The sequence below is a fragment of the Kogia breviceps genome, chromosome 14, assembly GCF_026419965.1.
Source record: "Kogia breviceps isolate mKogBre1 chromosome 14, mKogBre1 haplotype 1, whole genome shotgun sequence".
Classification (NCBI taxonomy): Eukaryota; Metazoa; Chordata; class Mammalia; order Artiodactyla; family Physeteridae; genus Kogia; species Kogia breviceps.
In genome coordinates this window covers 12430711-12449343 of record NC_081323.1, presented here as the reverse complement: position 1 = coordinate 12449343, position 18633 = coordinate 12430711, and the positions used below count along the sequence as shown (strand labels likewise).

Genomic DNA, 18633 nt, shown 5'->3' with positions numbered 1-18633 from the left:
ACCACTGCGCCACCAAGGAAGCCCTGTTTTCTTTCTGCATTGGGAGGATTCTGAGCTCTACCCTCAAGTAAGAAGGAGCCACAAATGGGTTTCAAGCAGGGGAGACGGTAGATCTGCTGTGGGGAGAATGATGGCAAGGGGACCAGACAGGAGGCTGCTGTGGTGACACGGACAAGACAGGGAAGCAAGGTGGCACAGTGGTCAGGAGCATGGCCTCTGGGTCTAGAATGCCTGGGTTCAGAAGCGCAACTCTGTGATTCTGTGTGCTAGCTGTGTGACCTTGGACAAGATACTTAACCTCTCTGGGCCTCAGTGTCCCCACCTGTCAATGGGAGATAGTAATAGTACCTTGCTCACAGAGTTGTTGTTTGGAGCAAATAAGTTAATATAGGTAAAGATACTAGAATGGTGCCTGGAGCGGAGGAAGCAACATATAAAAGCACTTAACAGTAACGAGGGGAGGGACCTCCCTGGCGGTCCAGTGGTTAAGAGTCCATGCTTCCACTGCAAGGGGCACGGGTTCGGTCAGGGAACTAAGATCCCGCATGCCAAACAGTGAGGCCAAAAAATAAAAATTAAAAATAAAAAAGTAAAAGTAATGAGGGGAATTCCCTCGCAGTCCAGTGGTTAGGACTCTGCACTTCCACTGCTGAGGGCCTGGGTTCAATCCCTGGCCTGGGAACTAAGATCCCACAAGCCGTGCCACGTGGCCTAAAAATAATAATAATAATGAGGGCTAAGAGAGTGCATGCAAAAACTAGTGAAAACATATATAAGATCTGTATGAGTCCTTGTATTGCTCCAACACCATTTCCTGGTCTTGCCAATGTCCTGTGGTTACGTGAGACATTATTCTTGGCTGGGGGAGCTGAGTGAGGGACCACATGGAAACTCCCTGTACGATTTTTGCAACTTCCTGTGAGTCAAACTATCTCTAAATAGTCAGATAGTCAAACTATTTCAAAATTTAAAAGTTATTTAAAAATTGTGGGCCTATGTCAACAGCAAAGCAGGGCAGTGTGGATGGAGAGGGAGGACGCACAAAAATGAGTTATTCCTGGGAAAGGGGGCTGCACACAGTACCACGAGAAGGTCTGACATCAACGTGGAGATGACGGGCCGCGAGGACAGGATGAAGCAGGTGGGCTAAGGGCTCTGAGGGCAGCAGGGCGCCAGAGAAGGGCGCTGGGTGAGCCGGTGGGGGGCACACAAATTACTGCCCCATGGCTCACCGTGGGGGCCCTGCCTCACTTTTCCAGCCAAAGTGGGAGCTCTGGGAGGTAACAGACTGAGTCGTATTTGTTGTTTCCCAAATGGGGTCCCGTAAATGAGAGGGGAAGCCCCATCTGAACACCAGCGGATCTGTCTGGGGTGAAGCCCAGCCCAAGTCCTGGCCTTCACGGAAGGGAGGAGAGGAAAGGAGACGGGGAGGGACAGCCACTCACCGCGGTGCACCCTGGGGCATCTGGTCCTTGACTCGGAGGTTTTTGGCCAGAATCTCCACCCTGGGGCCCTGGGAAGAAAGAACGGTGAGGCCCTGGGTTGCCCCTGCACGGAGTCCAGGGCGCCTGAGGAAGCATGTGGGTGTGGGTGCGTGTAATGGGGGCTGAAATCCTCAGCCCTCTGGATGGGGAGACGGGCATCAGCCCAGTCCCCAGACGGCCCCTCATCCCCCCACACCCCGGGCTGCGAGTCCGCCTCTCCCTGTGCCTACCAGGCCTGGATCCAGGGGCCCCGCACGCAGCCTGGTGGGGCCCCAGGGGACGGGTCCCCTCACCTGCTTCCGCATGATGTCTGTGGCCTGCATGATGCACTTGGGCAGCAGCCCGTGGCTCCGCGCCAGGACGGCTGCCTGCTCCAGGGAGAGGCTCAGGGTACTTCTGCAGGGGGGCGGCAACGGGGGCGGCAGGTGAGACGGGGGCGGCTACCTGCCCCCCCCCCACGGCCCCCAAGACCCCAGTCAGAGCAGCAGGGACAGAGGACAGAAGTGGGAAAGTGTCCAGATCTGCCCCAACCAAGAGGCACGATCATTCCTGCTCATGTGGAATGGATGCTCCAGCAGAACCAGGCTGCAGAGACACTCAGTCACACCGACCAGGGGGAGAGAACCGGGAAGCTCAGCAGCCCTCCGAGGACCACCTCCTCCCGAGGTCCCATTTCGCAGCAGACAAACTGAGGCTCGGTGGGGGGGGCGGGGGCAGCCACGGCCTCGTCTGGGCTCAACAGGCAGCGGCAGAGTCGGGATTCGAACCTGGCCTTCGTCCTCCCGTCCCGGGCCCCCCCAAACCGCCCAGCGGCCCGCCCCCGCTCAGGGCCTGCGCACCTCTGCATGCCCGTGCCGCACATGGTGATCTGGCAGGCCCCCAGGCGGTAGCAGAGCTCAGAGGAGATGGGGATGAGGCCGGCGCCCAAGCTCCCCACGGCCCCAGGCTTGGGGTAGATGAAGGACTTCATGAGACGGCAGAGCTCGTCCAGGGCATTGATGGGGCGGATCAGCTGCGAGGCACACACACCCGGACGGTCGGAGGAGGCCCCCACCTGGCCTTCCTCCCCGTCATCACCTCCAATCCAGCTCCATTACAGCAGCCGTCCTCTCGGCTCACCTCCCGTGCTCACGATATATTTCAGGCCTAACCCTCCCGTCTAATTCTCTTCACCTGCCCAGGTGTGCCCACGACCGAGCCTCAGCGAATACCCACTCCTGTCCTCTCCAGAGAGCAGCACCTCCCCAGGATCAGCCTTCCCTTCTGCTCTGCCCCACCTCCCCTTTCCGGCGTCGCCTGTGCAAGCACAGAACACTGGCCAGGGCTTCCTGTGTCGTCTCAAGACTCTGCCAGCCAGACTATTATACAAACTCCCGAAGGGCTGTGCCCAGCCCTTCTCTCGGAGCCCAGCCTCACGGTCCGAGGCCAGGAGCCCCAAAACCATTGTCAAAATCAACGCCTGATAGGGACTTCCCCGGTGGTCCAGTGGTAAAGAATCTGCCTTCCAACGCAGGGGACGCGGGTTCGATCCCTGGTCGGGGAACTGAGATCCCACACGCCGCAGGGCAACTCAGCCCGTGTGCCACAACTACTGAGCTCGCACGCCTCAACTGGAGCCCGCGTGCCGCAAACTACAGAGCCCACGCGCTCTGGAACCCATGCCACAACGAGAGAAGAGAAAACCCGCACGCCGCAACTAGAGAAACCTGCGCACCGCAACAAGCGCTGCAACGAAGATCCTGTGTGCCGCAGCAAAAACCCAATGCAGCCAAATAAATAAATTAATTAATTAAAAAAAAAAAAAGAAATCGAGGGGGCTTCCCTGGTGGCGCAGTGGTTGAGAGTCCGCCTGCTGATGCAGGGGACACGGGTTCGTGCCCCGGTCTGGGAAGATCCCACATGCCGCGGAGCGGCTGGGCCCCTGAGCCATGGCCGCTGAGCCTGCGCGTCCGGTACCTGTGCTCTGCAGCAGTGAGAGGCCCGCGTACCGCAAAAAAAAAAAAAAAACAAGAAGAAGAAATCGAGGCCTGATAGAGCCCAGGCAGAGGGGAAAAGGCCTGCAGCACACGGCGGTGGGGAGGGGGGCACAGCCCCCATAAGGCCGAGTGCAACACGCAGGAATGTGGCCCAGACAGCCAGGTATTTCCACTGCTCAAGATAAACTAGAAGCCTCCGCTTTGCAGGAAATCTTTTGACTTTTAAATGCTGGCAACAAATTGGAAACGCACAAAAAGAGCACTGCATGGCCACATCTGATGTCGGGCTCCAGCCTCAGAGAGATGCTGCGATGAACAATGGAGATGCAAGAGGCACAGGTGAGTGGGTGCCAGTGAGAATATATCATCGAAGGCATTCTGAAGCGGGTGGGGAAGATGTCAGGATTTCTCGGATGGGGAAGGAGTTATCCCAGAAGACTTCCTGGAGGAGGGACAGCAGAGGCCTCTGGGGCATCTCGGCCAGGATTCTGGCTGGAGTGTGACCCTGGGCCCTGTCTGACCCCTGCACGAACCCCCAGCCCTGCCCAAGCTCCACGGCAGGTGAGGGGAAGGAGGGCACACCTGGTCTATCTTCACTGCTGTGGTGCTGGCGTCCGTGGGCAGGTTAGACCGTTCCAGGTAAAATGCCCTGAGAGAGAAAGACAGGGGTGAGGGTAGGGCGGCCATGCCCACCGTCCTCCAAGCCCCTGCCCCACTGCAGCCGCAGCCTCTTTGCCCTCCAACAACTGGAGGAAACAAATCATTAAGAGCGGCTGGCACAGCTCTCCATGCCCACAGTCACCTGTTCCTCCAACGGCCTTGGGGAAGCAGGAAGGCGCCTCCCGGTCACTCCTCAAATGCCACCTCCCCCCGACTGGCCATCAGAATCAGCACTGACACCCCATCCTGCTGTGTCTCTCCTCTGCGCACCCTCATCACTTGACACTCCACACTGCCCTGTTTACTGGGTTATTGCTTATCTCCCCTTCTAGAACAGTGCTCGGCCAACTTCTTCTGTAAAGGGCCAAAGAGTAAGAGTAAATATTTTAGGCTGTGTAGACCAGTCAGTCTCTATCAAGATGCTACTCAGCTCTTCTGTTGCAACACAAAAGCAGCCAGAGACGATACACACACAGATGAACGTGGCTGTGTGCTAATAAAACTTTATTGACAAAACAGGGGGTGGGCCAGACCACAGCAGCTCTAGACTCTACCCTCCATGAAGAACAGGCTTTGTCTGGTCACTGCTGACTCCTAAGCGAGCACCCACAACAGAACCTGGCCTATAGTAGGCCTTGAGTGACAGGTGCTGAATGAAAGAAGAGATGAATGAATGATTACAGTGGCAATTTTTTCAATATTCAGCAAACGGCACAGTACAGATCGATGGCATCGAATGATCCAAAGAGATGCCAGTTATAATAATACAGGTAGGTGTTTTCCCTGAACGGACATATGAAAGCATCATTCTTCCATTTCCAAACAGTAAAGCCCTTACCACACCCTGAAACCCCGGGCTCCTAATTCTCAGCCCACCTTCTTCACGGAGGGAGACGGTGAGGCAGAAGTAGGAACGGGCTGGGGTGGGGGCAGCAGTAGTGGCAGCTGCCTCCTTGGGCCCCAGGCTTCCTCCTGGCGGATGTGACCCCTACTCTTCTCTTCTCTCTGGGGGGCTCCCCTGAGCAGGGCCGAGGCTCTGAGATCATGTCCCTCACTCACAGGCTCAAGAATCCCAGGGCCCCTGTCCCACCTCCCACCCCCATGCAGGATGAAACAGGCATCTCCTCCCAGATGGAAGGACCTGCTTTGAAGCCAAGCAGACCCAGTCTAGCTGCGTGACTAGGGCAAGCTGGGTGTGCTCTCTGGGCATCAGTTTCCTCATCTTCAAAGTGGGTTAGAATGGCTGCCAGTGACTGTTGTGAGAATCTGATGAGCTCGTGTAGGCAGAGGGCCTGGCGCACAGTAGACGCTCAAGAAAGGGCACTGCCTGCCCCCGCACTGGGGGCCTGTCTGGTGCCTTACACGCTAATGCTCACTCCCCGTGACAGTGTTCAGAATCCCGCCCCCATCATGTAGCCCGTGCAAAATACCTGAGTTTGCGGTAATACTGCTGAACCTTCTCCAGGGACTGGGCATTGATCTCCTGCTGCAAATCTTCCACCATCTGGCTGCCTGGAGGAGGCGGCGCCTCCATGTTCTCCAGAGCTGCGAAGGAAGAAGAGCGAGGGCAGGTGCTTGGCTCCCGGTGTGCACGGCCATCCCCAGTGGGCCCCACTCAGCCCGTCCCTGCGGCTCACCTTTCGTGAAGAGCACGGTGTGCAGCCTTAGACTGGCCCCGCTCTCCAGGCGGGAGGGCAGCTTGGAGAAGTGATAGCTATCCAGGTAGAAGATGACCTTCAGTGCCTGCCGGCTGCCCTCGATATGGTAGAAGACGTTGGTGTCTGGTGGGGGACATGGTGGGGCAGAGGGCTCACCATCAAGGCTGGAGGGGCCCTGCCCCACCTCTGCGAGGGCAGCTATAGACCTCCTTCAGATCGCCACTGTGATGTCCCAGGACCTCCCTGTCTGCCCACCCCAGAGACGCGGCTTCAGACCTTCCTGCCCTCCCACAGTCTCAGGCACCTCAGATAGCCCCGGCCCCCTACCACTCAGAGGAGTAGCCTTTGACCGCCCTTTTCACCTCCCTTGACAGGTCCCAGTTTCTACTGCTTAATTCTTACACCTGACACTGATTCTGCCCAGCTGCGGAGGTGTCCGTGTTTATCTTCAGAGCCTCACCAATGCTCCTTCGACCCCTCACCTGGTAGCCCAGGGCCTCTACCTGGCAAAAGCTACCCTCAAACAGCACCTGCATCTTATTTACACCCATAGCAAAGAGCCTGTGGCAGGGGTGGCACTAACACCCCATCCTGCACCCATAGCAGACATCACTAATTGATGGATAATTCTCCCTGAGCCCAAGCTGGCCTACAGACAGGCAGCCACTGCCAACCAATTCCAATTGGTACCCGAAATGAAACCCACTGTGCTTCTAGACTCTAGTTTGCACATTCTCAACAGGGTGATATCACCTCCGAGAAGGTAAAAGTTGGTTTTGGGGGCAAAGGCAAAAAAAAAAAAAAACACCTTACTCTTTTTATATGTAAAGCACATATACACATATAGTACATAAACAGATATATAGTATATCCATGATATAAAACTTTCATGGGGGTGTGGCGATTAGGAAAAAATTGTCTAAACAAGCTCCTTAGGGAGGTGATAATAAAAAAACAACAAAAAAAGCAGGGGTTCTCAAACTAGCATGCTTCAAAATCACCGGGAGGGCTTGCTGACACACATTTCTGGGCTCTACTTCCAGTTTTGGATTCAGCAGGTCTGGGACGGGGCCTGAGAATTAGGCTAACAAGCTTCCAGGTGCCGCTGGTCCAGGGATCACACTCAGAACCAGGCTCTCGAAGCGAGCACAGTGATTCCCAGTCCTGGGTATACATCAAAGGCACCTGGCGAGCTTGTCTTGAGTGGCAATGCCCAGGATCCACCCCACAGACTGAATCTAAATCACCAGGGCTGGGACTGGGACTGAGGCATCAGTATCTGAAAAGCTCCCTGGGTGATCCCAGTGCAGCCAGGGCTGAGACCCACTGGACCACAATGTGAGCTCCAGGAGGGCAGAAACCATGGCCGTGTATCGCTCCACTGTGGCCCAGAACCTAAAACTGAGCCTGACACGTTCCATGTGCTCGAAATTATGGGTATGTGGATAGATGGATGAGTGTGTGAGTGGATGGGTGATGGGCGGATGGATGGATAAATGGATGGGTGGATGGATGGGTGGGTAGGCGAGTGGAAAGATGGGTGGGAGGGAGGGAGAAAGAAAGGAAAGAAGAAAATTATGCTGTAAGTTCTTAGAAAATCTTAACACGTCTTCATCTCACAGAAGGTTATCTCTAGGACTTTTAATAAGAACTGGGTACTGGCTGTTTTTCTCTCCTAAGCGCTGTTGGAGACGGCTGGGTTTATGAAAAAAGAGACCCTCTCCTTCCCTGTATGTTGGGAGCATGAGGGTTGAAAGCACTGGGTCCTGAGTCAACTTTAGGCAGCTGGCCTGGTGGCAGGGGGAGGGACAGGGTGACCCCAGAGCAGAACCTTCCACCCCAGAACCCCGACTCTCACGGTGGGCCCGGGAGGAGTCACTCACTGGCCACGTAGCTCTCATCCAGCTGCTTGAAGGAGAAGGTGACGTTGTCCAGCTCCGACAGGGTCACCCAGATGTCCTCCAACATGGTCCGTTCCTCCTTCTGCAAGAGCAAGACAGAGTGGAGGAGTCACAGGTGCCCCCCCTGCCCCAGGTTTCACTTCAAGATGCTGTGATTCAACTCTAGTTGACACACCAGGCTGTGGCGCTACCAGGCATGAGGTCTTGCGCAGGTCTCTCTGGGGCTGGACGTGAGATCATGTTTGTTCCAGGCCTGTCCTGCACCTCCCAGGTAAGAGCCCATCTCTGCTCTAACATGGTGGGTGGCTCTCTTACCCGGGTCAACCCACCAATCCCACTGAACCATTACAGCGCAGCACCCAGCTCAGAGCCTGCATGTCCTGGCAACTGCTGAGTTAACACACTGGGTCCCGGTGTCCTCATCAGAGAAGAAAGTGAGGGCTGGGTGCTCAGTTCCAGAAGCCAATGAGAGGGTGTCTCCCACCAGGCAGGCACCTGTCTGCAACATCGGCCAGCAGAGGGCGCGCCACGGCCACTCTTTCCCAAACCGCCGCAGCTGTGGCTTCCTGTCCAGCCTGGGAAAATGTCTAGGAGGCTCAGGGCTGCAAGGTGTGGTGAGCTCAGGCCTGGGCACATGGGTGGAGGGGCAAACAGCACAGAGCAAGTGCAGCTGCCGGCTGGATTTCCGGGGGGGCATCGGCTCTGGGTACCAGTACCCCGAAATGCTGAGTCATTGGCTCTGCCTCCTCCCAGGGCTGCTAGAGGGACCCAGCCTGATTCTGAGCCCTGCGAGTGGCTGGACAGGGCACTCATAGAGATAAAAGAGATGTGGAGAAGGCAGAGCAGTCTAGGGGAACCAGGTCTAGAGTCAGACTCCCAGGTTCACACAGGTTCCCCGGGCCTCAGTGTTCTCAGCCTTAGAAAGTGGGTGCTAAAGGACCTGCCTGGGGGCTGCTGCAAGGACTAGACAAGATGCTATTCGTATCAACCAAGTTCACCTGGATTACCACAAAGGCCTGCTCACGGGTCTCCCAGTTTCTGCCCTTGCCCTTCTACACTCTTCCCCACCCCGCAGCCTGGGTGATCCTTTTAAGTATCAAAGTCAGATCCTGTCCCTCCTCTTCTCAAAACCCTCCCCTGACTGCCACCCACTCAGATGAACAGTCAAAGTCCTACAACAGCCTGCAAGACCCCGAACAGTAAGACCCCTGTTAATTCTCAGGACTCACCTCCCCCACCTTCCCCTGGCTCACTCACTCTATTCCAGCCACACTGGGTACCTCGTTGTATCTCAAACACTGCGTGCATCCTCCTGCCTCAGGACCTTTGCACCCGCTGTTCTCTCTGCCCGGAGGGCTCCTCCCCAGTGTCCTCATGGCTCACCCCCTCCCCTCCTTTGGTTCTTAGGTCAGATGTCACCTCTCACTGAGGCCCTCAGTGGCTGCCTTATCAAAACTTTCAACTGCCACCACCCCAGACCTTCCCCTTAGCCCTTAACACTATAAGTGAGGGTTTCTCAACTGCAGCACAACTGACACTTGGGGCCAGATAATTCTCTGCTGGGGGGTGGGGACGGGGGTGAGCATTCTGTGTGTTGTAGGAGGTTTAACAGCCTCCCTGGCCTCTACATACCAGATGCCAGTAATATTTCCTCTTCCCTCAGTTGTAACAACCAAAAATGTCTCCAGATGGGGCTTCCCTGGTGGCGCAGTGGTTGAGAGTCCGCCTACCGATGCGGGGGACACGGGTTCGTGCCCCGTCCGGGAAGATCCCACATGCCGCGGAGCGGCTGGGCCCGTGAGCCATGGCCGCTGAGCCTGCGCGTCCGGAGCCCGTGCTCCGCAGCAGGAGAGGCCACAACAGTGAGAGGCCCGCATAGCGCGAAAAAAATAAAATGTCTCCAGAGATTGCTGAGTGTGCCCTGGGGACAAAACTGCCCTGGTGAGAACCTCCAGTCTGTACCATCCGTGGTCCCTAGTTGTTTATGTCTATCTCCCCAAAATCAGGGTATAAGGTCCCGGAGTAAATGAACTCTGTTTTGTCCACTGCTGGGTCCCCAGTGCCTGTAACAGTGACACATAGTAGGTGCTCGATAAGCAGCCGCTGAATGAAGGAACGGGGTGAGCGACAGCCTGAGCAAGACCTCCCCCGCCCCCACTCACCGCGGCCGGCGAGAGCAGCGACTGGCAGCGCAGGAGGACGCCAGTGGCCGCCACCTGCTCCAGCCACTTGCGGCTGGCGTCCCGGCTGCTCTCCTCGTACTCGCCATTGTTGTTGTAGCGGTAGCTCAGGGCCGCCAGCAGCTGCTCCGAGAAGGTGCACACGGCGGCCACCAGTGCCTGGCAGAAGATGCTGTCCCTCCGCAGCTGCAGCTCCGTGTCTGTGGGCAGAGGGGGCGGGGGGGGCTCCTGTGCCATCAGCAGGCCTGTACCCCACACCCCAGGGCCTGGGACCAGCCTCCTCTCCCGGACACGACCACCCATCCGGGGCCAACTTGGCAGACAGAATTCATTCATCCCAGGCACCAAAGGCAACTCCACAAAACTCAACTCTCCAAAAGCCAAGCCAATCCATGGAAAAAGCCCTCTCAATGACTCATCTCCCTACGTAAAACAACAAAACAGCTTGCGGGGCTTCCCTGGTGGCGCAGTGGTTGGGAGTCCGCCTGCCGATGCTGGGGACACGGGACCGCAAAAAAAAAAATACAAAAAACCAAACAAACAAAAAAAACCAACTTGTGATTTTCCAAAGGCTTTCCCCAAACCCTTACCCTCAGGTGTTCATTTATTAGGAAATTTCTCGGCATTGATTGAGAGTGACGACACCAGCTCCATGTTTTAAGAAAGGCAGTTTACCATTTTCTCTATTTTTGAGAAGTATGCCTTCTTCTTGTCATTCCCCCACCACCACTTCCTTGTCCCCTGCTTGTGATGTGATTTACAGAACTGGCCAATTTGGGGCAATCAGTCATTCAGGGTCCTAATATCCCGGAAGGGATTTTTTTTTTTTCTTTTGGCTGTGCCACGCAGCTTTCGGGATCTTAGTTCCCTGATCAGGGATCGAAACCGGGCCCCAGCAGCAAAAGCACCAAGTCCTAACCGTTGGACCACCAGGGAATTCCCTGGAAGGGATTATTTTTGATGACTGGCTCTACGCCAATGGGTTTTCAATGACCATTTTTGACCCAGATCCTATTCTAGCTGTCCCTTGGCTGAGAATTTCTGGAAGGAAGGGAGGACAGAGAACACCTCCAAGATTCCCCTAGGCCCCCGTCAGCCCCTCCCCCTCCCCACCGTCTTCTTCAGGGTAGGAAGCCCCAGGCTGGGGCTGAGGGCTCTACCGGCAAAGAGCCTCCCTAATTGTCGGTGCTCTATCCCGTGTCCTCGTCAAGATCAGCCCAGGCCTGGGAAGTGGCAAGAGACAGTGCTCCTGGCTCCAGGGCCCTGAGACTTGTCGCCTGGACACAAGAGGAAGAAGTGAGGTCTGAGTAGTTCTCGGAGGGGCTAGAGGCCATGGTGTTACCTCCCCCTGTGCGGACCCCAGTGACCAGGGGAAAGTCCACCTTGGCTGGCAGAAGAGGCCTTCCCCGGGCTGCAGTCATGGGCACTGGCTGCCAGGGGGGGCCTCTCCCAGATGCACCTGGGTGTGTGCAAATCACAGACAGCTGCCCCTTCAAAGCCCTCACCTGTGCATTTCAGCAAGGCCAGGAGCAGCTGATTCTTTCCATCTGGAAGGAGAAGGAGATGGGCTGAGAGGGGTTAGTAGGAGCAAGCCGAGCCAGGCCTCCCCACAGCCCACGTGCCTGACCCCTTCTCGTAGTGAAGCTCTGTGTACACAGAGCCGTGCTCAAGAAGCTTTGACTGAATGTTGAGCAGACTCCAGAAACCCCTGGACATCCAGGGCATGAAACCCCAACTGCTAGCTGCACCCCAACTGTCTATACAGAGACTGAAACAGCCCTTCCAACTAATGGGCCAGAGCCCCCAGCCCACACCTTGTACCTGTGCGTGGGCACACCCTGACACACGCATGTACGTACATGTGGGAGCACACTCAGACCACGTACACTCACACGTGTACTCAGGTACTTATTCACATGGTCCTACACAGCCAAGCCCTGCCCACGTGTAGACAAAGCCCAGACCTTCCAGACACAGGCCTAACACCCTGGTCTCTTTCCGTCAAATAAGGCTCTTGGGCCCAAAAGGGGCTTAAAAGAAAAATCTGAAAGGCCCCTGGATTTGCCCTCTTGTGATACATTCTGTCCTGGGGAGGCACTAAGATGCAGGGCAGGGTGTGGTAATAACACCAGCAAATGCTTACTGAGGACTTACTGTGTGCCAGGCACTGTACTAAGTGCCTTGTTTGTACTGACTCATTTACCCCTCACAACAACACTATGAACCTATTTTACACATGCAGAGACTGAAGCACAGAGAAGTCAAGGAACTTGCTAAGGTCGCACAGCCAATAAGTGGGAGAACTGGGGTTTGAGCACTGGCCGTCTGGCTCCAGAGTCCATGCTCTTCACCAGTGACAGTTTTGGAAGACAGGACAGCTCAGGGCCAACACAGACTTCCAGCTCAGAGGGTGCTGTTCCTGGGGTCATGACCCTGGGCCCAAGCACCTCCTGCTGTCCTGGTCAGATGTCTCCCTGGCCTGGGATCCTTCTAACCCAGGAGTCCCAGGCTCAAATGCTGCCAAGGGCCAGGCAGGTAACATAAGGTGCATGAAGCAGACCCCAGGCCACAGGGCACGGTGGGATCCATGTGGACTGGAAGGCACCCTTCCCCCACCTCAAGAGGGTGGCCACCACTCATCTCCATCCAAGTGTGAAAGCAGAATTGCAGGCCTGTTATTGCCAGATCTTCTGATTGTTCAAGAACAGCCAGAAATCTAGACTTTTATGTGGGGTCTCAGATTATAAATGCTGGCAGCAGATTCACATTTTTTAATGCTGTAGCATCAAAAATTACCTGGGGGCCCAAGTCTGATCAGGACCCACCCACCCCCCCCCAACTTGTAACCTGGTTAATAAACAAAAGGAACTGAACTACATCCACAATTTTGGAAGCTGAGAAGGAACAAGTTCAGCCTTCTTAGCTTCCAGACTCTGCAAGGAAGCCCCAAGCACCCCAAATCAGCGGTTCCTTGATCAAGTGTGTACCGTCCCAGGGCCTTGCCCAGGGCAGGACACAGCTGAGAAAGGGACACTAGCTCTTCCCGTCCTCTCCCTGGGCCTGGAGAGACATGGGGCACAGAGATGGACCCATTCCTGATCCTTCCACATTCCACATCAAGAACCAAAGGCCACAAAACCTCCACGTTACAGCCTTCCCTGCCCAACTGACCTTCCACGTATCTCTGAATGTTGTCCACCAGGGTCTTGATGGAATTGGGGAGGTTCCAGGGGTCCTCCTGGATGCTGATCTGGATCAAGCTGCGGCCACGAATTGTACACTCCTCTTTCTGTTTGAACTCTGGGGCAGAAAATGACATGAGGGCAGGAAAGGGATAATTAGACAGCTTTGGAAAATGGTGGCACAAAGGCCTCTGTACCATCACTAGATTCCAAGGCTCAGAATCTTCGGTCAAGGATGCTGGCAGGACCCTAGGGTACTATCTGGTCCATGGAAGGCAAGTACATGGTAAGTGTGCTACGAATTCATAGTATCACGCTCATGGAAGACATTGCTGATCAATCTCAGCACTCCTTCCTGCTCGTCTGAGGCGGTGACTCCTCCCAGGTGCAACCAATCCAATGCAGACATCACAATTCATCAGGGCATTCTTGTCTCCCAAGCCTGGATGTAGTCACGGAAGGATTCTCGGGTACAACCTCCTCACAGCCACAACCAATCGAGCTGGCACATGAGCTGTAACCTAGCGTAACCTTTTCCCTACACCGAGGGGGAAGTCCAGGCACAGAGTGGCAAAGTGACTTGCCTCAAGTCACACAGCAGGGTAGTGACAGAAAAGGGACTTGAACCTGGCCCCAGACAAGCAAACACAGGTCCCCGCTCCTTTGGCCTCTTCCCAGCTACAAAGTCCCAGGTTTCTGAGATATCTGTGGTTTTGTTTCCTCTGAGTTTGACAGTTCTTCTTCCTAAGGTCCATCTCAGGGAGACATGATCCTGAGACAGCAGGAGAGCTGAGCTAGGGCACCCCAACTCCTCACCACTTCCGACCCTCACTTAGGAGCAACTGCCTGTTTCTTTTCCTATCTCCTGAACTCTACCGGAAGCTCCTTGAGGTCAGAGGCAGTGTCACTTTCATCTAATGGGCCCCAGGGCCCAGCACAAGGCCTGACACAAGCTGGTTCTTGGAAATTATTTACTGGATGTATGAATGCATGGATGCATGGAGTAGACAGATGGGTGGATGAGTGGGTAGGTGGATGGATGGATGGATAGAGGAATGGATGATGGATGATGGATGGATGGATGGATGGACAGATGGGTGGATAGATAAATAGGTGGGTGGATGGGTAAATGGGAGAAGTAAATAGAAGGACATAAAAGTCAATCTTTTTCTCTCAATCATTTCAAGAAGAAGGTCTCAATTTGGTGCTGGCAAGTCCTTAACACTTCTTTAACTCACTAATCCCCCTCAGGAATAAAGAACAAAGAGCTCTGGGCAGGCAACAGTGCCTAACTACAGTACAGTGGCATTTTCTGTTGCTGTTTCTATTGGATTTATCATTATTTTATGACATTTTATACTGGTTTTCCATTTATGGAAAGTTAAATAAGTTCCTTTCAAAACTGAATTTTTTAAAGGGAGACACTTTGATCTATCAATAATACGGGCAGCAAATGAATATGGTTTAAAAAAATGTAAAGATGTTGGCAGATTCTATGAATATGTCTAAAACGATGAAGGGGCTGGGGGTGTCTGAGGTTTGGCAAATTGTGCTCCAGTCCTTCCCCTCATGTTATAAACAGGCAGACGGAGGCCCAGAAAAGCTCAGGGACCAGCCCAGAGGTCCACACACTTTTTCTGTAAAGAGTCAGACAGGAACTGATTTAGGCTTTGCAGGGCATACAGTCCCTGTCACATATTCTTTCTTTCTTTCTTTTGTTCCATTTTGACAATCCATTATAAATGAAACAGCATTCTCAGCTCACAGTCTGTACAAAAACAGGCCATGGGCTGGATTTAGCCCACGGGCTGAACCTGCTGACTGCCCCTGGACTGACCCACGGCCATTCAACAGGTGAGCTGAGAACGTGGCCCAGGTGGCCTGCCGCCTGTCCAGCACACGTCACCCGTTGGAGCCTGTCTCCCGGACGGATGCTGGATGTCATCCCTCGCCCTGTCTGGGCACTCTTCTCTGCTCACCTTGTAAGCTGTGGTCCATGGGGAAATGCCTCGTCTCTTCAAAAGCTCTGCTCATGACTGGCCCCTTGAGGAGTGCGTGGATGGAGTCCACCTGGGTGGCAGAAAGCTCTGGGTTAGTTTGGCCCCCAGGGCCCGCCAAGTTGCAGGGACCCATTACTCATAGCCCCTGCCCCAGCTCCTGGCTTATGGGTTCTTACCAGGGGTGATGGGAAGAACTCAAGTTCAGGCCGGGGTTGGGACAAAGGTCCTACCTGGTTAAAGAGGTGCTCCAGGCAGCCGTGAAGTTTGTCCTGCTTGTCTGACGGGATCCTCATGTCACAGGGCAGCTCGTCCCCTTGCAGAAGGAAGAAACCACCGCCATCAACTATTCCCGCCCTATCTCACACTTTCCCAGCCTCTTTCTCAAGAAAGCAATGTAGCTACAGAGCTCCAAAACCCACAGTGGACTTGGAGTCTGATAGACCCAGGTCCTGGCTGTGTGACCCTGCACAAATCACTTGACCTCTCTGCATCTCGGTTTCTTCATCTGCAAAATGGGCAACAGGAACGAAAACATTACACAATTGTAAGTCAATGTTATTAGTTTTCACTCTGCAGACGAGGAGACAGAAAGCCAGAGATAAGGAACCGGACCCCAGTCTCCCGATTCATCCCCCAGCCATTTCATTTAAATCAGCTGCCACACGTAAGCGCCCCCAGGGATAGTTTTTGCAGCTGAATATCTTATGTGATGAAATATTTATCTAAAGTTCAGAAATATCTCTGATTTTACTTGAGCTTCTTTTTCTTCTGTTAAACTGAAGTATAATTAAAATTAAATTTTTATGCACAGATACTACCTCTGGAAGGACACATAGGGTAGTCGTGACAGTGGGAACTTGGGAACCGGGAGGCCGGGTAACAGGGTGGGAGGGAGGTCTGTCACCACCCACGCTCTCATGCCGTCTGAATTATGAACCCTGTGGATGTCTGTCCTATTCACAAAATAAAATTTTTAAAAGCTGAAATCAATAAAACTAAAATAAAAACAAATTTCAGTCTTTCAGTAAAAGTTCCAAGTACCATATAATCTAATTTATAAAATCTTATTTACGTCTGTCTGTCCCTCCAGCCGTCCACCCACATTTCTCCACATCTGTGCAGAAATACATGTTCACCAGCAATCCCCAAATGCAATCAATAGTCATTTCCGGGGGAGAGGCTGAGATTCTGATTTATTTTCATGTACTTCTTTTGAACTTTCCTGTGTCATTTGAATTTTGGGTTCGAGCATGTGTCATTCATGGAAACCATCAGCTTGCCCTATTTCAGCAACGTTGGAGCCCTCACCACGACATGTAACTGCATCGTGTTTGTTTTTATTTGTCCCGTGTCCGTGGCATTCACGGAGGACGTGAGGGCCGGATCTTTGTCTTTTCATTCACTACTGTGGTCCCAGCACATAACCGGTGCAGCAGTAAATGTTTGCTCAAGGACTGAAGGAAAACCACTACCACACCATGCAAAGTAACAGAAGACAATATAACATGGAGTAAAGCATAACAAAATAAAAGTAAACAAAACAGAGTCACGCTGGGGGGCCCCTCTCCTGGAGCACGATCCTCTGCACTCACCAGACCCCATCTCGTCGCTGCCCAGGTAGGAGCTGTTACTTCTCACGCTGGTGTAGGACAGGACGGAGTCCCGATTACTGTTACACTCACTGCAAAGCAGCAGAGACGAAGGCGTGAGTCACCCTCGCACTCACAGCCTCTGGTCCCAGCACCCGGAACCCACTTTCTGGAGTGTAGACAAAACCCTTGGGTGGACGACTGGCCCAGAGAAGGCACCACGGGCCAACCACCAGAGCCACAGACGGGCAGGGTTGACCTGGTGCGTTTTCTAGGTCTGACGCTGGGGAAACATTTTCAGGCCTCGGTACAGAAGTGGTAGGTGGACAAATGAATCATTTTCGTTTGGGTGTAACTCCTGCCCCTGTCTTCGTGGGACAGCCTTGTCCCTGGACACACCTGCATTCGCCACACTTGGGCACATGGTTCCATGTTTTGTCTCCCCAGCCTGGCTAGAAACCTCCTAAGAACAAGGGCTGTGTTTGCTTGGCTTGTATCCCAGGAACTCAGAAGGTACGGGGAATCAAAAACCACAACCCTGAAATTCTTTCCTTCACCTTTCTGACAATTAAAGGAAAAATCGAAGGACCCAAAAATGTCAGAATGGAAACTCAGAGAGATGGAGAGATCTTGGTCTGTGGACAAGAGGCTCCAAGAACACACGGTACCCAGTCAGCCAGACCATCTTGTAATACAGACAGCAAGAAACATCGACCAATCCGGTCCCTTGAAGACTGAAAGGATATAAAAGCTGGGAGGATGGGGCCCAAGGCCTTTCTTGCCAAATTCTATCAGTTCTGTATTTTACCCAGAACAACTGAAGTGCCCCTTCAAGATTCTACTTTAACCTCAATGGTCAGATGTTATATAACCTTTCACTGGAGGCTATGGTGCTTGTTGATTTGTGGTAAGGAATTCCCACTCACTCTATGGTTTATTACAGGAAATTGGGGTTTTAGTCTATTTAACCCACTAATTAAAACGTCACTGATCTTGTTAATAATTAACTTAACCAGGAGAAAACAATTCAGATCCTCCCAGTCAGCAGGGAAAAAAAATGGTCTTACTCCCTGGACCAAGCAAAAATAGTGTTTGTTGCAGAAACCAGAGGTCTTATGTTGATTTTAAAACACAATGCAGACCTTGACTTTTCCTTGGACCACATTCCATCAACGTGCGTGGAGTGGAACCCAGGCAGAAAGGATGGGTGGTGTCCACCAGGGGACGGGGCCTGCAACGGTAGCGCAGGGCAGGGGAGCCGAAGGGGGCACCTGGGGCATGCTGTGGGGCTCAGCCTAACCGCCCAGGACCACATGGCTAGGCAACAGTGCCCCCTCCCACTGCTTCCTGGGAAATGTCCTCTGATTCTGACTTTCCCACGGCGGGGCCTCAACTGTGCCACTGGCCATTCACACCAAACCCCACGAGACGCCCCAGCTTGCCCCACCTGTAGGAGTCCCGGAAGCTCATGGTGTCATGACCCGAGTCCTCCTGATCCTCCTCAGACACCTTGAAGCACACTTTCTTGCTGCCCCCGTGGTCGGTCCTGTCCATCTCGCTCTCCTCGCTGACCAGTTGGGGGGATGAGGCCTCCTCGGCCGAGGGTGGATCGCAGGACCCACCCGAGGTGGGCTCCGTGATGGTGGACAGCAGCCTGCAGGAGCAAAGACTTTGAACTTAAAGGCAGAGGCCTGTGGCTCCACTTGCCTCCATGGAGGCCGCAGGCAAGGCTCTGACCTCAGGCCTCACCTTTGATCCTAAGCAGAGGGAGCCATCAAATGCTCTGTGTCCCTTCCCTGAAAATCCCACCAGCAGGACTTCCCTGGTGGCGCAGTGGTTAAGAATCCGTCTGCCAATGCAGGGGACGTGGGTTCGATCCCTGGTCCGGGAAGATCCCACGTGCCGCGGAGCAACTAAGCCCGTGCGCCACAACTACTGAGCCTGAGCTCTAGACCCTGCAAGCCACAACCACTGAGCCCTTATGCCATGACTACTGAAGTCCG

General features: G+C 53.9%; 1 protein-coding gene across 10 annotated transcripts in view; it reads right to left on the bottom strand.

The window, feature by feature from the left end:
* The window catches only part of PREX1 (phosphatidylinositol-3,4,5-trisphosphate dependent Rac exchange factor 1), a 194972-nt gene that overhangs the window by 2316 nt on the left and 174023 nt on the right, over positions 1 to 18633 (bottom strand). For 8 of the 10 annotated variants that reach the window (XM_067014051.1, XM_067014052.1, XM_059036024.2 and 5 more), the window contains 14 exons: positions 18078 to 18284; positions 16634 to 16722; positions 15272 to 15354; positions 15021 to 15111; positions 13031 to 13159; positions 11365 to 11406; positions 9842 to 10059; positions 7662 to 7761; positions 5758 to 5901; positions 5551 to 5665; positions 4043 to 4109; positions 2324 to 2496; positions 1778 to 1880; positions 1446 to 1513 (listed from right to left, as the gene is read on the bottom strand). In XM_067014051.1, the coding sequence (XP_066870152.1) occupies positions 1446 to 1513; positions 1778 to 1880; positions 2324 to 2496; positions 4043 to 4109; positions 5551 to 5665; positions 5758 to 5901; positions 7662 to 7761; positions 9842 to 10059; positions 11365 to 11406; positions 13031 to 13159; positions 15021 to 15111; positions 15272 to 15354; positions 16634 to 16722; positions 18078 to 18284 (1629 nt within the window). Of the gene's footprint in view, positions 1 to 1445; positions 1514 to 1777; positions 1881 to 2323; positions 2497 to 4042; positions 4110 to 4606; positions 4770 to 5550; positions 5666 to 5757; positions 5902 to 7661; positions 7762 to 9841; positions 10060 to 11364; positions 11407 to 13030; positions 13160 to 15020; positions 15112 to 15271; positions 15355 to 16633; positions 16723 to 18077; positions 18285 to 18633 lie in introns of those variants that run through there. The other 2 variants (XM_067014053.1, XM_059036029.2) reach the window with 1 other exon arrangement.